General features: G+C 47.9%; 1 protein-coding gene across 3 annotated transcripts in view; it reads right to left on the bottom strand.

Moving 5' to 3' along the window:
- GALK2 (galactokinase 2) overlaps positions 1-19,645 on the bottom strand; it is a 72,055-nt gene that overhangs the window by 19,570 nt on the left and 32,840 nt on the right. For all 3 annotated transcript variants that reach the window (XM_035131693.2, XM_035131692.2, XM_035131691.2), the window contains 3 exons: positions 18,370-18,468; positions 17,203-17,355; positions 577-787 (listed from right to left, as the gene is read on the bottom strand). In XM_035131693.2, coding sequence (XP_034987584.1) covers positions 577-787; positions 17,203-17,355; positions 18,370-18,468 — 463 coding nt within the window. The remainder of the gene's footprint in view (positions 1-576; positions 788-17,202; positions 17,356-18,369; positions 18,469-19,645) is intronic.

Raw genomic sequence — 19,645 nt, 5'->3', positions numbered from 1 at the left:
TGTCCAAACCCAACAAGCTATTCATTTTCCTCTGATATTCCCATTCTGATGGGAAATGTTTTGGACCAAGTGACTTGGAGCAGTGGTTAGCAACTACACAGGCCAGAGAGCCAACCTAGAACAAGCACACTCACATCTTCCCCCAGCTAAAAGGTCCAGATTATTATGTACCACGGAGCTATCATGGAAGGAAGAGGCTATCTGACACACAAGTAAGTGGCAAGCCAAATGATGATTTCTCAGGAGCCAAATTTCATTTGAAAACTACCAGTTGTCCACTGCTGTCCTAGAGGGCTGCATGCAATTAATTCAATCCTGTATTTTTAATCACCAAGCCATTTATCAGTATATTGCCTTGACTAATCAGATAACATTTCCGTTCCATTTTCTCCACTTCATTTTAAAAAGGCCACACCATAAACAAGCAACCCCTTTACTCTACAAAGATTCCAAAAGAAGGTCCATTTGAGGTTATACAAAATGTAAAATATTTCCACATCTATTGCCTACTATCCTTTACATAAATGGAAACATTCACTGACCATCACCACCACCTCCAATTTGGCATGCACTCACCGTCTTGTGTGTTCTGGCTGAGGATCTGAGTGCGTAGCTCTTTGGAGCTAATTCCCAGGTTTTTCCCAATTTCCTCTATGCTGTAAGGCTCAGGGTGAAACACCTCCTCAACCACAGCCAGCATTTCCTCTAAGCTTAGTTTCAGCTTGACCTGCACTTCCTGGAGCTTTGCCATAGCTTTCCAATCTAGGCCTCTGGATTTTGCTAGAAGCTGCAACAACAAACAATGCAAAGACATCTTAGTAGTTTGAAGTTAATACAAAACATTTCCTAAAACCCTTACAAGCTATTTTTTCTTTAAGAGAAAACTCTTTGAAAAGCACAAAGAATAGCATAATTTTTAACATGATATTGGCAGGAAGATTAATTTAAAGTATTGGAAAATATAGCAGGCTATTCCCACTTAAGGGGATAAGTACGTTAAACCACAGCACCTTGCAAAATGTAATAAAGTCACTTTATATATCAAGGGAAAAGATTAAATGTGAAGAAAGCCCCATTGTTCAGCCCAGACACTGAGGTCCAGTTCCGAGGGTCTTCTGGCGGCTCTCTTAAGTGAAGTGATGTTACAGGGAACCAGGCTGATAGGCAAAGAAGCTCTTTGCACAGTGCTGAAAAGACATTACTGTTGGAGTCAGATGAGCCTCTCTAGGGAGAGTGTTCTACATCACAGGAACCAGCACTGACAATACCTCAACTCTCATTGCCAACCTGCATACTTCAGAGGGAGAGGACACTCATAAAAGGACTCCTCTGCTTATCCTAAGGGAGGCATATACTGTACAGGAAATGTTTTCCCTTTACATACTGTGATCCGAAGCTGTGCACATACACAAAAAATGACTTTTGTAAAGCCACATAATCACCATATCCTGGAGATTTTCTGGCACATAAAGCCTAAAAACAGCCAGAAGTTCTGCTTAAAACAAACTTGGTTTGATTCTTAGGCTGTCCAGATGGAAACTAAACCAGGAAGGGGTATGGTGTGAACTTACCACAAGATAAGTGAAACAGCCACTTCCAGAATGATGGGTTTTAGGGGTAACAGAAACACCCAGACTACACTCTCTAGGGCACAGTCCACCAAGAACTCCTCCTCTTCAAAATCCACTAGAATTAATTGCGACATTGAGAAGAACCGCAGAGCAGGAGAACTTCCCATTGGATTGAGCCCCATGTTAAGTAGTGGGAGGGCAGTGTTGCTTGGGATTTCCTGCCTCATGCACCAAAATGTCTTGGGCCAATCTTGTGGTGATCTGTGGTTAATCCTTGACATTTACTTGCCATTATAGTGGACCAGTCACAATAAAGAGCCCTGATGTTCAGCACAGACCACTCCCTCAAAGACACATAAACTGGTATTCAAACAGCTGCTCATATATACTGAACTGAACATGACTGGCTATTCCTGGAAAGAGTATTTCTGCATTAGTTAACTTTGATCTCGTTCTGACAGCTGAGCCTCATCTTTCCCAAGTGTTCAACTTTGTTGCACGAAAGTAATCTGACAAGACTGAAAAAAACATTTTTGTGGAATCGTGGGTAGTTCTGGTCACCCAAAGACGTTTGGGGTGTAAATTTCTGCTCTGCTTTTGAGAAAAGTGCAGCTGAATTCCTTAGATTACTCTAAGAGGGGATAGGAAAGCACTCTGAAAAGAGAGATGAAAGGTCTGATGGCCACATCACTGGGATGCATTTTCAGTGAAGATGCTATGCCCCAGAATATGTGAACTAATGAGTGTGGCTCTGAGCATGTGTACCACTGTGGAAAATCATAAGACCTTGTGCACCGCACCGGGGGAGCGGGGGGGGGGGCAGGAATCACAGCTCAGTGGCAGATCACATTCTTTGCACGTATAAGGTTGCAGGTTCACCCAGCCCAAGTGATCAGGTGATGGGAAAGGCACCCTGCCCCCTGCCACCTGAAACCTTGGAGAGCAGCCCTGGAGATCAGATGACATCAGGCTAAATAGACTGGTGGCCTGATGCAGAATAAAGATGTTTCATATGTTCATCTAAGGTTTAGAAGAATTCCATGTACAGGGGGGGGGGCATCGTTCCCAGGCAGATTTCTAGCCATAGAAAATGAGCAGCACTTAAATGAATCACTTCAATTTCCTTAAAATGTAAATTTATGCAGATGAAGCAAATGAATAGGTATTGTGCTTGTTAATTTCCCCCTTTTTGCATAATTTTGGGTATAGCAACTAAAATATAGGAGGGATCAAATTATTTAGAACATTTTTAGGCAGCAGGCGTACAAAGGCAAATATTGACATAACAGAGACAGAAATAAGTATTTGTGGAGGGAGAAAATATCATCTTAGCCCAAGGGGTGAATATTCAACAATGAAGAAATTTTAATGCACTCTGGGCATGTTCAGAGGCACCGTTTTCAGTATTCTCATATTCCCAGACTAGTCCCTAGCACTGAAAACATATTATTGAGCTAACCCCTACAGTGTCCTGGCTTAAATGAAGCCCCACAACAGAAATGATAAATATTACTAAAGAAACTATTGTTTGTTGTCCAAAATTAAAGCTAGTGAATATTTTTGATAATAGCAATGTAAATATATTGTCAAAAGTATTCTCCTTATATATGATCTTGGCAGTGCAAAGAGTAACTGCAACTCAGTGGAAAACAGTCCAAAATCTTTCACTTGATGCTTGGTACCACTCATTGGAATACAGCTATAATGGAGAAAATCATGCATAATTTGGGATTTTGACTAGGACTAGAACCTCCAGACACTTTTTATATGATCTGACATTCCTTCATAACATAAAAACGGAACCATCATTTTCAAGACAACCCTCATCACAAGCCTGGCAAATCTGGAATTATACTTGATATTCTGATAAAATTAATAGTCTTCACTTGGACTTTGTTATTTTATGTGCAACTATTCATTCTACGTGCCTATTTGTTTTCTCTCTCTTCATTTTTAATTTTTTTGTTGTTCTTTTTTATATACAATATAAAATGAAATAATAATAAAAACTTTACACACACACACACACACAAAAACGAATCCCCACAGATTTCCAGACCCACTCCCCTTGCTCATCTTACAGCACTCTCTCTACACCTGTGCAAAAGCAGAGGGCATTTTGCCAGCACACCACACCACTGAGGAGATAAAAATATAAATGATATAAGGATTCCAATAATGAGAAATGACATAAACATACATATGCTGAAGGGGTCATTATCAGGGCTTAGTTTCTAATCTGGGGAAGGAAAGAAAAAAAAACTAGGCCTCAAGCCTGTCTTGAAGACCATCTGGCCTAGATTTCAGATGTATGGGGGTTAATTGTGGTTATTCAGTGGCAATGAAAGACTGTAGATGGTCAAAGGCATTTACTGGCACTGAAAGCAAGATGTGGAGGGAAGTCTTGGTGAGCCCTGGGTCATATTAAATTCTGGCTGTGGTCCAGCGCTTGCTAGGCTAGAGCAGTGATTGTGGTTACTTTCCCTGAAGACAAGGGTGCAAAAATATTGTCAGTGATGAAACCTTTCATTGCAAATGTCCTGAGGGGTCCTTTATTTGTTTGTTTCAGGTTTTTTAATTATGACTTTATCTTAAGAAGAAACATATTCTCAACCACAACTGTGTCTAAATGAAGGAGCTTTTTTTGTCAGGGCAAGTTTTAATAGGAGGTTCGGGTCTTTTTCAAGCGAAGAATGCGGTCTGCTCCCAGTCCTAGATTACATTGATAAAAGTGCATTCAGATCCACTCGGTTGGGCTGTCACACTTCATATATTCAGTCATATGGCATTGTGACATTTGCAAGCTGCCAGTGCAGCCTAGTTGAGACCAAGGAAGCCATGAAGAAATGAATATAAAAGCTTCAGATGGGCAGTGTCCTTCCTTAACATGGGGAGTGAAAAGAGAAATCACCCCAATAATTTCAACAAAAAGCTTCTAAAAAGGGTACATTCCTTTATCACAGTGGTGATAAACAAGACAACAGGTGACAAACAGGACAAGAGGTTAAAAAACAGTCTCCCATCAATGTCTTCAATGATGAGTTTTAGTGGACAGACTTCGAGGGAGAGCATCTTTGCCCACAGCTACTAATCATATCACATTCTAGCATCTTCTTGGTGCTTCTGGGCTGACAGTGATGCCCAACAGACCTAGTCAGTGCCCTGCACGAACTGAATATGTGCCCTAAAAAGCTCTCCAGAATCCTCTACCATGCACAAGTCCATGTAGGAAGGATTTTTTTTGGGGGGGGGGGTAGTGGAGGCGACTACCATATGCCTGCTTCTGCTCTACTTTCCACTCTCCTCAGGAGCTGCGATCTAAGCATGTTAACACCAATTCTGCCACAACTGCAGTGGGTACCAATTAGTGGCTCAATTCCTAGTGCTGGTTTTTAGCCTATAAAGGCTTATGTACCTCAAGAGGACCCCAGTATTTCAAGGACTTCTCCCTACCTGGATCTACCTACACACAAAAAACCATATTTGCAGTTTCGGGCTCTAAACTCCACAGCCAATAAAATAAACAGTGGAAGGAACAACCACCACCACACTTGGGTGAATAAAGTTTTGGGGAGAGGCCATGATTGGGGTTCAATGTTGTGGTTGCACCTGGCTTTCATTTCACTAGAAGGAGTCATTGTACAGGAAATAAACTATACACTTGAGAGAGAGAATTATTGAGAAGGAAAGTTCTGTTAAAGTTGTTGCTATCCTCCTATTACTTTTTTTCAATTTTAGCTTGCATTTTTCCTGTTTTATTTCCCTTCATGTAGGTGTTTTTTTATGAATTACTTTTGGTGCCATCTAGTGTACTTTGCAAGGTTTATAGTTCTTATCACATGGGTCTGCTACCATTGAAATCAGTGTCATTTTCAGACATTATAGTGAACACATATTTAGGCATTAATTCATGCCAAAGCATTAAAGGGACCTTGGTTTTACTCATCTTGTCAGTGAGACTAAAAACAATTCCTTCGTGTATCCCTGTTACAGCGATTATATTTCTCTAACATCTGTTGGTTTTTCTAGGGACCCAAAACAGCACATCCTTGCCAAACATTTTAAAGAGTTTAGCATTCTATTAAAATAGTCCCTCTCAAGCATATGCAGAGGCAATGAAGGGTTGCTTTTGAAGTAATGTTGTTGTTTTTTAAATGTAGTGTCAATGTTTCTGACTCTCGTGATCTTAATGTCAAATTGAAGAGCAGCTAAGTTGACAGCCAATGTGGTAAAAGGGGGTTAGAATCTTGAATGAAAATCTGGGCTCAGGTCCCCAGTGCTGGAGCTTATTACATGACTTTATCACTACCCGAAGGAGTCTCAAAGCGACTAAAATTCTCCTTTCCCTTCCTCCCCCACAACAAACACTCTGTGAGGTGAGTGAGGCTGAGAGACTTCAGAGAAGTGTGACTAGCTCAAGGTCACCCAGCAGCTGCATGTGGTGGAGCGGAGACACGAACCCGGTTCCCCAGATTACGAGTCCACCGCTCTTAACCACTAGACCATGCTGGCTCTCACAGGATTGCTCTAAAGATAAAATTATGATTATAATCATTTATTACTACTACTGCTACTACTACTACTACTACAACAACTACATCTATTTCATGTACTAAAAAAAGTCTCAAAGCAACTTACAATTTGTTTAAAAAAGCATGCAGTGCCAAATTTAAAATACATCACAAAATAAACTAAAAGATGAACACCAACTATGAGCTAACTGCCTGTGCATTTTCACCTGGCACCCAAAGGTGGACAGTGATGGCACTAGGCACAACACTTGGGAGTCTTCCACAGCTGGGGAGCCACCACTGAGAAGACCTGATGTTGTGTTGCCACCCTCGACACGTGAAGAATGACTACACATGATGAACACAGGTTCCAGGTACTTTCATGTACCAGGGCAAGAGCCATATACGCTATCCTGAGCTCCTTTTAAGGGGAAAAAAACCCTATATATAATAATAAATTATAGTTATAGTGATGTCCTCACAATGCAGAATCCTAAACTTTGTACCTTAAAGGAACCACAGAAGCCAACACAAATGTTGTGCCAGTCATCTCCAGTAGAAGGCTGTAAACGGACAGGTTTCCTAGGAAAACTAGACAGACCCAACTAGCGGAACATCTGGTCTATAGCTATAATGACTCTTGACTTCAGCTTTGGAAGTCACCAGTTTGCTCCCCATAAACTGTGGGCAGCATTGCAATTTCCATTTGTAATGCATTCCACTTAAAGCTAAAATAAATCAGCAAAAGCCACATGTGATGTTATCTGTTGTTGGGCTGCATCATTTTAGGCTGCATATGCAGGACTGAATGTTTGAATGCTGCACATGAAATGTGCCTCACACATTAAATAAAAAAATAGAAAATTAGCAAGCCTATAACTTTCTCTCTAACATGCTACCGGTATTTAGGATGTGTGAGATGTACTTCATGTGGAGGAGGGATTCAGATATTTGAATTCCTCCCCTGTCTCAAATGGTAAAAAGGTAAAGGTAAAGGTACCCCTGACCGTTAAGGTCCAGTTGCGGATGACTCTGGGTTTGCATACTCATCTCACTCTATAGGCCGAGGGAGCTGGAGTTTGTCCGCAGACAGCTTCCAGGTCATGTGGCCAGCATGACAAAGCCGCTTCTGGCGAACCAGAGCAGCGCACGGAAACGCTGTTTACCTTCCCACTGGAGCGGTACCTATTTATCTACTTGCACTTGACGTGCTTTTGAACTGCTAGATGGGCAGGAGCTGGGACCGAACAATGGGAGCTCACCCCATCACAGGGATTCGAACCGCTGACCTTCTGATCGGCAAGCCCTAGGCTCTGTGGTTTAGACCACAGCGCCACCCGCGTCCCTGTCTCAAATGGTACAGCCCAGCAACTGGTGCATCACAAAGGGCTTCTACTAGCTCTCATCAAGAACCTTAAAGTAAGCTAGAGTGGGAAAATATGCATCCATATGAAATGTCAAAACATAACGTGGATTTTTAAAAAAAAATGAAAAAAAAATTATCTATTGCACTGCTGTCAAGAACAGAGAATCTAACACAAGGCATTTCCTGGGAGTTAATGATCTACAATCTCTTCCAACAAATCAGCTGCCAAGATATACTCTCCTTTTCTGGCTCTTCTCTTTGGTTAGCACAATCACGCTGCAGGCCAATTAAGAGAGAGGGAAGAGGGAATCACAGACCTAGGCTACATCACTTTCGTAGCTAAACAATTCTGGCTTCCCTAAAAGAATCCTGGGGATCGTAGTTTGATGAGGTTGCTATAAATCAACCGTTAGACATCCCACCCTTCTCCCCAGATTGAACTACTCTTATCTGTTGTAAAGGTGACCAGTTAACAAACTAGGATATCAAACCAAGATACGATCCAAGTTTGTTTTAACCAATCATAATTAATGTTATGGGAACAAGGCTTGTTCTCATTCTTCTTGGCGAGCACAAGGAGTTTGAAAGCTTTAACTTTAGAATTAAACCACATTTGCTCTAAACAATGGCTTAGTGTTATGCCTAAACTGGACCACAGACATGTAAGATGATTCTCAAGGAGCAAAGTCTCTGAAGGTCACCTTGTCATTAAGTAAGTTTATAGCTTGCTGACTCACTCAACAATGAGTTGAGTGTAAAAGTTTTAATTATTTAATGTTACATTTGTGTACCACCCTTCATCACAGGAAAATGTGTGTGTGTGTGTGTTGGTAACTGAGTATGGCTTACTGTAACTTGTGTATGTGATAAAGTGGTTGCTTTGGATGAAACACATGGAATAATTTGAACCCAAGCTTGAGGAGAGTGATACTTTCTACAACTTATCAGGTTCATAAAATCCAATCTTCAATAAGACACAAATAAATGGAATGCTATTTCATGAATTTAAATGTATGGATTTCCATTCCCTTTCCTTGTTTTAAGAGTGAATACATTGCTATTAAAGCATTTTTTTGTTTTATATTCTTGGGATTAGATTGCGCTTTCTCATTAAGTGAGATCAGCTTTGAGAAAGATAATTCATTTTGCCCTTCCTGGGCAGACTCCTTTTTAGTGCTATGCTACCCCAAATGGAATATCCGCCCTCACCCCTCCCCTCAGGTGGGCGAGGTTTGCGACACCGTGCGGGGCTTACCTGGCTGGTGACGCCTACCTGGCTGCGTCGGGCCTATGACCTGCCACCCGGCCAGTAAAGACAAAGGGCACCTGGCCGGTGGGGGCGGGAGTAAGGCCAAAGAAAAGGGACAGGAGCACCGTGGGGAAGCCTCTTTGTCCTTCTTCCTGTTCCAGTCAAGGCTCTCTCCTGGATCGTCGCTGGATTCCACAGGGCTTGAGGTAGGCCTCCTTGTCCTTATGAGGGTTTTTTGGTTACTTTAATTGTCCTGAGAGGACTGTGTTTTGCCCCCCCCCCAGCCGAACTGAGGGCCTTGCAGCCCTGGGGATTGGGAGGGTTACGATGGGAAGCCCTGGATCGGGATCGGCGGTGTCTGCGGCCGCGGCTTGGGGCCCGGGCGACATGGGGGTTGCGCCGCTTCGCGCCCCCCCTGTTGTTTTTGCTAGGAGGCCTCGGCCTCGCTGCATGGGGGGTGCCTGCTGCTTCGTCCGGCTCCCCCCCCCAGCATCGTTTTTTGGGCCTGCTACCGGGCCGCATGGGGGGGTGCCTGCCACTTCGCGCGGCCTCCTCCCCCCCCCCGAGCGTCTTTTCGCCGGGAGGCCTCCCTTTCGCGGGGGCCTCCTGGCTGCCGAAATGCGGCCGCGGCTTGGTGCCGGGCCGCACGGGGGGGTGCCTGCCGCTTCGCGCGGCCTCCGCTCCCCCCCCCGGAGCGTTGTTTCGCCGGGAGGCCTCCCTATCGCGGGGGCCTCCTGGCTGCCAAAATGCGGCCGCGGCTTGGTGCCGGGCCGCATGGGGGGGTGCCTGCCGCTTCGCGCGGCCTCCTCTCTCTCCCCCCCTGGAGCGTTGTTTAGCCGGGAGGCCTCCCTTTCGCGGGGGCCTCCTGGCTGCCAAATGCGGCCGCGGCTTGGTGCCGGGCCGCATGGGGGGTGCCTGCCGCTTTGCGCGGCCTCCCCCCCCACGGAGCGTCTTTAGCCGGGAGGCCTCCCTTTCGCGGGGGCCTTCTGGCTGCCAAATGCGGCCGCGGCTTGGTGCCGGGCCGCATGGGGGGGGTGCCTGCCGCTTTGCGCGGCCTCCCCCCCCCCCCGGAGCGTCTTTCGCCGGGAGGCCTCCCTATCGCGGGGGCCTCCTGGCTGCCGAAATGCGGCCGCGGCTTGGTGCCGGGCCGCACGGGGGGGTGCCTGCCGCTTCGCGCGGCCTCCTCTCCCCCCCCGAGCGTTGTTTAGCCGGGAGGCCTCCCTTTCGCGGGGGCCTCCTGGCTGCCAAATGCGGCCGCGGCTTGGTGCCGGGCCGCATGGGGGGGTGCCTGCCGCTTTGCGCGGCCTCCTCCCCCCCCACGGAGCGTCTTTCGCCGGGAGGCCTCCCTATCGCGGGGGCCTCCCGGCTGCCGAAATGCGGCCGCGGCTTGGTGCCGGGCCGCACGGGGGGGTGCCTGCCGCTTCGCGCGGCCTCCTCTCCCCCCCCCGGAGCGTTGTTTCGCCGGGAGGCCTCCCTTTCGCGGGGGCCTCCTGGCTGCCAAAATGCGGCCGCGGCTTGGTGCCGGGCCGCATGGGGGGGTGCCTGCCGCTTCGCGGGGCCTCCTCCCCCCCGAGCATCGTCTCGCCGGGAGGCCTCCCTTTCGCGGGGCCTCCTGGCTACCGAAATGTGGCTGCGGCTTGGTGCCGGGCCGCATGGGGGGGTGGCCTGCCGCTTCGCGCGGCCTCCCTCCCCTGGCCTGGCGCCCACTGAGCTGATGTCCAGGGGTTAAGAGTCTCGGAGGGTAGGCTCTTCAGGAGCGCTGTTTCTTTCGCCGGGAGGCCTCGACCGTCGCCGGGGCCCCCTGGCCGCAACCAAAGAAAAAACAAATAACAAACAAACAAACAAACAAGCAGCACAGGGCAGCAGTGCAATTGGCGATAAAACAGAAGGTGGTTGTTCATGCCCACCCAGGGGCAGAGGTGGGCAGGATTCCGGAATTGCAGGGGGTTGGGCTAGATGACCCCCAGGGTTCCTTCCAACCTTACAATTCTCATTAGCAAGGAGTGAAACCGATGGGAATACAGGCAAAATCCGAAGAGCCCAACGACCTTTTCCGAGAAGCAACCTTTCCAACGTTGCATCATGGCGGTGCTAGGGCCGGTTGGGATGTCCTTCCCGGGTCCAAAAAGGGCATGTGGCGTTTATTGTGATTCACTTGGCATGAATTAACCTTTTTTATTCTCTTCACACAGTTTAGCGTGCGTGCGCGCAGTTAGGTTGGCTGGTTCTGTCCTGAGTAGGTGATCGGTCAGACAAATAGCTAATCATATCACATACCATTTGAAAAAGAGAGAGAGAGTGAGAGAGAGAGAGAGAGAGAGAGAGAGAGAGGTTTATAAACAAACAAATAATTCAAGTTTGTTTAGAGCAGCTTAGACGCCCCTTTATCCTTTAGGTTGCAGGTCATGGCCAACGGAAGAGAGGAGAGTTCCCCCCCTCGTCCAGCTGAGTGCGCCTCCAGGGCCTCAGCAAGGGGCACTCCTAGCAACGCGGTTAAAGCAGCCAAGAAAATTAAAAAAAGGGCGTTATCGTCAGGCAGGAAGGTCCCTCCCATGAAATTAGTACTCCCTAAGAAAAAGGTTAGAGTAGATCAATTGGACGGTCCCTCCACCTCGGAGGCTAGGCTCTACTGGGCCTCCCCTAAGGTGATAAGATGTGTGTCACCACCTGAGTTGGTTTCAGAGAGCGATGCTTCATGGGCCAGTGTCGACGAGCTGCAGGAATTAAGGCGAAAAAACCGTATCCTGCAGCGTCGGCTGGATAAGGCTAGGGATAGGTCTGGATCCCCTCATAGACGCTCGCGCGTAGGGAGGCGTAAGCACAGGCGCAGGTCACCGGTTTCCAGCTCGACGGACAGCTCCTCCAGCCCCGATTTGCACAGGACACGACGCGGGAAGAAGAGGTCGCGCAGTTCTAGGAAGCATGGGCGCAGGCGCCAGAGGGATTCTTCGGATTCCTCCGACTTGTCGGGTACGTATGACTCCTCCAGCGGTGAGTCTGATGAGGAGCGTTGCAAGGGCTTCTGGGTCACAAATAGCAAGGCTCCCGGATTGCCGAGCTGGATCTGGGAACGGCGCACACGGCGTCACCGCCGCGCCTTTGGGGCCAAGGAGCCGTGTGGTGAAGATGGATTGGATGCAAAAGGGAAGGTACGGGCATCCAACTTTAAGCGGGCAGATCAGCCACCCGGTATTAGGCTAAAAAAGAAGCTGCGCAACAGCATATTAAATGGGGAATTCGTCGATATGTTTTCTCTCCTTTCACCAGCATATGTCTGTAGCTCAAAATACAAGCCAAAATTACAAAAAAAGAAGGATAAGGTCGAGGTGGACAGGACCTTTGATAATTGGCTAGTCGCCTATGCTTCTTATATGGGGTTAGTGGCTGCCGCTTACCCCGACCGGGCTTGGCATCTGGCTAATTACTTGGGGATCATCCTGAAGGCCAGGAAGATGGCGGGGGACAGTGCTGCCTTGGAGTATGATGAGGAATTTCGGGGACGGGCGGCCGCGGATCCCAAGGCGCGCTGGGACATAAAAGATGCAGACATTTGGTCGGAAGTAGTGGCTCCCCATTTCCGTAAACAGCCTCATGGGGACAAATCAGGAAAACCCCCCTCAAAAATGCGGAGGGTGGTTACATCTGCGTGCTGGGAGTACAACAATGGGCAGTGTAGCAGGGATAGTTGCCGCTTTGACCACGCGTGCGAGCGTTGTGGCGGTTCACACCCACGTGCTAAGTGTTTTCGTGCCAGGCTGCCTTTTCGTGGCTTTCGGAAGACGGGTTCAGGGAGCACATTCAGTGACGCTAAAAGAGATTCAGGAGCCTCCACCTCAGGAACCCAACAGGCTAAGGCCAGCTCTAAGAAGTGAGGTTTTCTCCACCCTGGCCCCGACCCCGGTTTCCTTGGCAGCAATGTTACCTTTCCTGCAAGCTTATCCCAACAGGACGGCGGCCACCTACCTGGAAGCCGGATTTCGCCACGGTTTTCGCATTCCAATTTCCAGTCCACCGGTATCTAGAACCCCTCCCAATCAGAAGGCAGTAAGGGAAATGCCCTTGGTTGTGGCCAACAAAATCGAGAAGGAGCTGCGTCTGGGCAGGATAGCGGGCCCTTTTCCTGCCCCCCCGTTTAAAAAATTTATAGTTTCCCCGCTGGGCATAGTGCCCAAGAAAACCCCGGGTGAGTTCCGCATGATTCACAATTTGTCTTATCCTAGGGGTGGGTCTGTAAATGCTGCCATACCACGGGAATATTGCTCGGTAAAATATGCGTCTTTGGATGTGGCTATTAAAATGATTAGAGAACTGGGCCCGGGGGCCCTATTAGCAAAATGTGATATTGAGTCAGCCTTCCGGCTGCTACCAGTTCACCCAGAGGATTTTTGGCTCTTGGGTTTTAAATTCAATAACAGCTGGTTCTTTGATAAGGCCATGCCTATGGGATGTTCTGTGGCCTGTGCGGCCTTCGAGGCCTTTAGCACATTCATTGAGTGGGCCATCAAAACAAGCTCTGGCTCCCCTTATGTGTCACATTACTTAGATGACTTTCTGATAATGGGGCCCCCTAATACCCCCACCTGCACCCGGGTCTTAGATGGTTTCATGCGCCTGGCGGCGGAATTTGGCATACCGTTGGCCGCCGATAAGACGGAAGGCCCTTCTACGGTTCTCACCTACTTGGGTATTGAACTCGACACTCATCAGCAGTCCTCACGTCTCCCCCAGGCAAAACTTGATTCCTTGAAAGTGCTATTGGAATCAATGTTACGGGCCAGAAAGACCACCCTTCGCCAGGTCCAATCGCTAATGGGCCATCTCAATTTCGCTTGTAGGGTGGTCGCACCGGGCCGAGCATTCTGTGCTCGTCTGGCACGTCTAACAGCCGGGGGGGTTGCCCCTCACCATCACATAAGGGTGACAAGGCAGATAAAGGAAGATATAAAGATTTGGCTCGCTTTCCTGCGGGACTATAATGGGGTCTCATTCTGGCAAGAGGTCGTCGACCCAGGCATTGAACTCCAGGTCCATTCGGATGCTTCTGGCCGCCATGGGTTTGGCGTATTCTTCAGGGGCCGCTGGTGCGCACACCCGTGGCCGCCCGCCTGGCATACAGCGGGCATCACTCGCGATCTAACCTTTCTTGAGTTCTTCCCTATTCTAGTTGCCATACGCCTCTGGGGAACCTGTTTCGCAAATTCCAGGGTATGTTTCTGGTCCGACAATCAAGCGGTGGTAAGAATCATTTCCAGATTGTCCCCTAAGTCCGCCCGGGTTATCAGGGTGATGCGCCTGTTTGTACTGGATTGCCTGAAGTACAATATTTCCTTCACAGCCCGTTTCATACCTGGTCTCAATAACAATATTGCTGACGCATTATCTCGTTTCCAGATGGAGCGTTTCCGCCAGCTAGCACCGGATGCAGCCCAGACCCCGGACGTTTTTCCAGACGAACTGTGGGAGATTGGAAGCGAGAAGTGAATCAGGGAGTATTGTCAGCCTTAGCCCCCTCCACTAGGCGTTCCTATTCCAGGGCCTGGGACGCCTTTGGGCGTTTTCGCGGCTCCACAACACGGCGCGCAACCGAAGGGGAAGTTCTTCAATTCCTAGTTCTTCTGAAGCACAGGGGCCTGGCCATAAAAACTCTGCTGCTTTACAGGGCAGCCATATCCTTCTTTTGCAAATTCTTTCGTTGGCCGGATCCATGCGACACATTTCACGTCAAAAAGTTGTTGGCGGGCTGGCGTCGCATTATCCCTCCGCGTCAGGACGGCAGGAAGCCCATTACCATCGACATCTTGAATCTAATTTGGAAAAAGTTGCCAGAAATTTGCTGGTCTAATTTTGAGACACGTCTCTTCCGAGCAGCATTCTCTCTGGCCTTCTTTGGGGCTCTGCGTATCGGAGAGTGTCTGGCAGCTGGGGCATCTCAAGCAGGCTTGAGTGATTCAGATGTCAAGTTCTCCGGGGACGCTGTCAACGTCAAAATTCGGTCATCCAAAACAGATCAGCTGCAGAGGGGTGTCACATTGACACTTGCCCCAACAGGGCGAGAGGGTGCCTGCCCCTATAGGGACTCACGCAGTTTTTTCAGGGTTCGGCCAAAATGCAGGGGGCCTTTTCTTATTCATGCTAACATGCGGCCTTTATCGCGGTTTCAGTTTACAGCAGTCTTGCGCAAAGTCTTAGCAGCTTGTGGAGCGGATCCCCTAGGATACTCGGGGCATTCCTTCCGAATCGGGGCTGCCACCTCAGCAGCAATCCAGGGTTGGGACCCAGCGCGCATCAAGACATTAGGTCGTTGGCGCTCAGAGGCATACAAAAGCTACATTCGCCCCGGCTCCTCTTCCTTAACGCTTTCAATTTAATTTTCTTGCAGGTTTGCCCGTCACGAAGATCTGGGTGGTAGGGCACAGCTTTGTACATTGGGCAGCGGAGCATGCCTGGCAAAAAACAGGGGGCCATCACCTCAACATTCACCCCAAGGTACGTGTTTATTGGATGGGCCACCGGGGCATGCGGTGGTCTGCCATGATGCCCACGGTTAGTAAGGCTGCAGCGATGCATGGCCCCCCGGGAGTTCTGGTGGTGCACCTGGGAGAAAATGATTTGGTCGAGCAAAAAGGCATTGCCCTTACCCTTGCTGCAAAGGCTGATATGGAGAGGCTCCACACCTTGTACCCATCAATGGCAATAGGCTGGTCCTATCTAATCCCCCGCCTGTCTTGGAGGGGGGTTTCCAATCCTTCTCGCATTAATTATGCGGTCCAAAAAATTAACAGAGCAATGCGCAACACCATGCAAAAAATTGGGGGGTTCTCTATCCCACACCCCGCCATTAGGGTGGACGCGAGGGACATTTTCAGGGCCGATGGGGTGCATTTGACCCCGCGCGGAAATGACCTCTGGCTAGATGACTTGCGGCAGGCCCTCTTGGACCGGGTGGGCGTTAGGCTCGGATGTCAGAGTACGGGTTATGGTCACTCGGTCGTGGGACTTGGCGGCGAGGCCCCTTAAGGGCCTCGGGTGGCGGTTTTTAGGCCTTGGCAAGGTTTCCTTTGTCTATCTTCATGCGGCGGCGTTGCAGGGGCCCAACTAAAAAGGGCAAAAATCGGGAGTCCCTGGCCCTGGAGCAGCGGCTTGTAGGTCAAACTCCCAGATGGGGTCAGAGGAGGGCATGCTGTGTAAGTTTGCGCTTTACAGTCCCCTCTCTCGGGCCCCGTCAACCTGCAAATCCTCAGCCACAGGGGCTGAGAGGGTTACCTGCCAAGGCCTGAGCCAAGTTTCCCACGTTTGAATTCAATAAAAGTTGTGGCCAATTTTAATCCATATTCCTGACTCCTGACTCTTTATTGGGGATGAGGGTAGGCACCACAGACAGGATTTAGCACGTGTGTACGCAATATCCGCCCTCACCCCTCCCCTCAGGTGGGCGAGGTTTGCGACACCGTGCGGGGCTTACCTGGCTGGTGACGCCTACCTGGCTGCGTCGGGCCTATGACCTGCCACCCGGCCAGTAAAGACAAAGGGCACCTGGCCGGTGGGGGCGGGAGTAAGGCCAAAGAAAAGGGACAGGAGCACCGTGGGGAAGCCTCTTTGTCCTTCTTCCTGTTCCAGTCACCCGCCCTCCCTCCCTCATTTAATTGCCTTTTGTAATTTCCTTCCTAGGTCAGCGATCACCGGGTTAACAGTGTTTCCGTTAACTTTCTTCTTTCCAAATAATAATAACAATAATAATTAAAAATTCCTTCCTAAGGCAGCGATCATCAGGCTAACAGTGTTTTCTTTACAGCATAACGTTTTGCGTTACAGGTGAGCGGGCGCTGCTGCGGCATAGTTGGTTGCTGTATTCAGGACCGGGAAGGAATTTCCCTGCATTGGCAGGTTTCGCCTTCCCCGCAGCAATTCGTCACAACTTTGGCGGTTTTTAGGCCTTGGCAAGGTTTCCTTTGTCTATCTTCATGCGGCGGCGTTGCAGGGGCCCAACTAAAAAGGGCAAAAATCGGGAGTCCCTGGCCCTGGAGCAGCGGCTTGTAGGTCAAACTCCCAGATGGGGTCAGAGGAGGGCATGCTGTGTAAGTTTGCGCTTTACAGTCCCCTCTCTCGGGCCCCGTCAACCTGCAAATCCTCAGCCACAGGGGCTGAGAGGGTTACCTGCCAAGGCCTGAGCCAAGTTTCCCACGTTTGAATTCAATAAAAGTTGTGGCCAATTTTAATCCATATTCCTGACTCCTGACTCTTTATTGGGGATGAGGGTAGGCACCACAGACAGGATTTAGCACGTGTGTACGCAAACACACACATTAAGGGCTAAATTCCATCCCTCTCTTCTATCCGTCATGTATATATGGCCTGAATCCAGACCCTGAAGAGATAAACATGCCCTTTGAGGCAGCACCTGACCTGGTGTTAAAATAAAGCAACAACTGGTAGAGTGGAAAGAGTTGCAGCCAGCACATATTTGGATGATGGTTTCATTAGGGTTTGATGAAAGCCATGCAGTACCTTTGCAGCCAGACGACACTCCATCACCCTAATATTAAAATGAGAAGTCGCTGCCTTGTTCATTTCAACACAACTGTTGGCAATAAGGAAAGCTACTCCCTCTGGAAGCCTCACATCAGTTGCCCTAAGAGGATTGAACTCTATCAGCTTGGCCTATGGAAAGAAAAAAATAAATAGTAGAGAGTTATTTTGACTAGTAGGCAGCACAACATTTTAGATGAATAATCACACATCATTTACCTGCAGACATTCTCTCCCCCACCACCACCACCATTTTGAGCAATGGGCATAAACCAGCAGGAAAAAGACAACCAAGTTAAGTTTTTAATGTTTGGCGTTTTCTTATATTTTTATATTTTGCTGGAAGCTGCCCAAATGGGCGGGGTATAAATAATAAACTACTTCTATTCTTCATCATCATCATCATCATCATCATCATTATTAATTCTAAACAAATCTGAACCCCTTTTTAATTTGGAGGTGCATTTTTAATACCGGCAGTTATCTTTCAATGAGATCAATTTCTTAAAAAGAGTTAATAGCTCTAGATGACCAAAGGTCAGCCCTGGCCCTTGGAGCAGTTTTGCCTTGCCCCTGGCAGCTGCACTAATTTTTAACCAAGGTGTGATTACTTTTCTGAAAGGTAAAGGTGTTGTTATAAGTAACAGATGTGCCACACTTTAATGTTACATCTCTCTGTATTGATAGCATGCTTCCCTGTGCAGGTATGTATTCATAATGACATAAAGAAGAGCCCCGCAGGATCAGGCCAAAGGCCTATTCTGTCCAGCATCCTGTTATCACAGTGGCCAGTCAGGTGCCCATGAGAAGTCTGCAAGCAGGACCTGAACACAACAGCACTCTCCCCTCCTGCAATTCCCAACAACTGGATTTAGAAGCATATTGCCTCTGACAATGGAAGCAGAACATTAGCCATCAGGGTTGGTAGCCACAGATGGACCTATTCTTCATGAATTTGTCTAAACTTCTTTTAAAGCCATCCAAGTTGATTGCCCTCCCTACCTTGTGTGGGTGTGAATACATCCCTGACTTGTGGAGTTAGCCCTGGATCCACCATTTGTGCATCATTCATCAGCGCAGTTAACAAAAGCCCTTTCTTATGTTGTAACACAATGGCTACTGAGTTCATGCTCAGACAGTACGTACAGTTCCCTTTTCCGCGAGAAAGCAGATGGATTGGTCCATGCCTCCTCCTTCTGTGCCAATGTAGCGTTCACTCTTGCTGCAGAGTTCAGCCAGCTCCACCTGAGGAAACACAGAACTCAGCACACAAACCAAGGCAGGGGGATGTTCCCTCATACATTCTTTACAATTGAACTAATGACAGGGGGTGTTGATATGCCTTTGAGATCTTTATAGTTTCCCACACATTCCATACCAGTTGACTAAACATTTGATACCAAGCCACTCCATCTCTACATTGGTATCCGTCAGTCTATACTTAGGTTTCCTTCTCCCTGCTTTCCCTCCGAAGAAGCATGAAGCGTTTCATATTTTTTACTGCTAATTGTAAACTTCTCTTCTGATATGCACCGGGATTGCTCTGCCTCTGGCATGCTCACAAAGACAGCATGATTTTCAGAGCTGTCTGCATTTAGAAGGTGCTCCTTTTTTGCTTCTCATCACTTATCCCCAGGCTGGAGCTATCTATGGGTGACTGTACCCAATTTTCAACTTGGATAGTATATTCCCCAACTCTGAGTAGCTGAGATCAATGGCATAGCATGGGAACTTGAGCCTGAAGATAGCAGCAAGCAGAAAAGTCTGCTTCATTGACCAGGCAAAGAAAAGTGGTCAATTTGGTCAAATGGCAAAAATGACCGGAACAATCAGAAATCAGGAAGACCAAAATTGTAATAAGGAATGGGGGGGGGGTTATAATTTATCTTAAAAACAATTGTAAACAGCTAAAATTGTTAGCAGGATTGGAATAACACTTGTCGTTTAATGTTGAATTTGGGGCATAATGGAGAAGTGAAAGATTTGGATTATTATAAAAGATGCAGGAAATGGTTAACAATAGGACCGGAGGAGGAAAGTCCAGGAGATTCTTTGGAATCTTGATTTTATGTTGTATATTGGATAATTGGCTGTAAAACTTTAATCTGAAAAACCAAATAAATAGAAGTGGTCAATTTATGTCAATCTTGTCCAATCCAAGAGCATATTACAGTGGTACCTCTACGTATGAATAACTCTACTTACGAATGTTTCTACTTACAAATGGAGCTCCGTCCGCCATCTTGGATGCGGTTTAGATAGGATTTTTTCTACTTATGAATTTTTAGATAGGGTTGCTTCGACTTACGAATTTCTCCCAATGCATTCCTATGGGATTCGACTTACAAACTTTTTCGACTGTGCGTTCGGAACACATTAAATTCGTAAGTAGAGGTACCACTGTATTGCCTGCCAAATGCAG

The sequence above is a fragment of the Zootoca vivipara genome, chromosome 14 (assembly GCF_963506605.1).
Source record: "Zootoca vivipara chromosome 14, rZooViv1.1, whole genome shotgun sequence".
Lineage (NCBI taxonomy): Eukaryota > Metazoa > Chordata > Lepidosauria > Squamata > Lacertidae > Zootoca > Zootoca vivipara.
The sequence above is the reverse complement of the archived record's forward strand: the minus strand, read 5'-3'. Positions and strand labels throughout refer to the sequence as shown.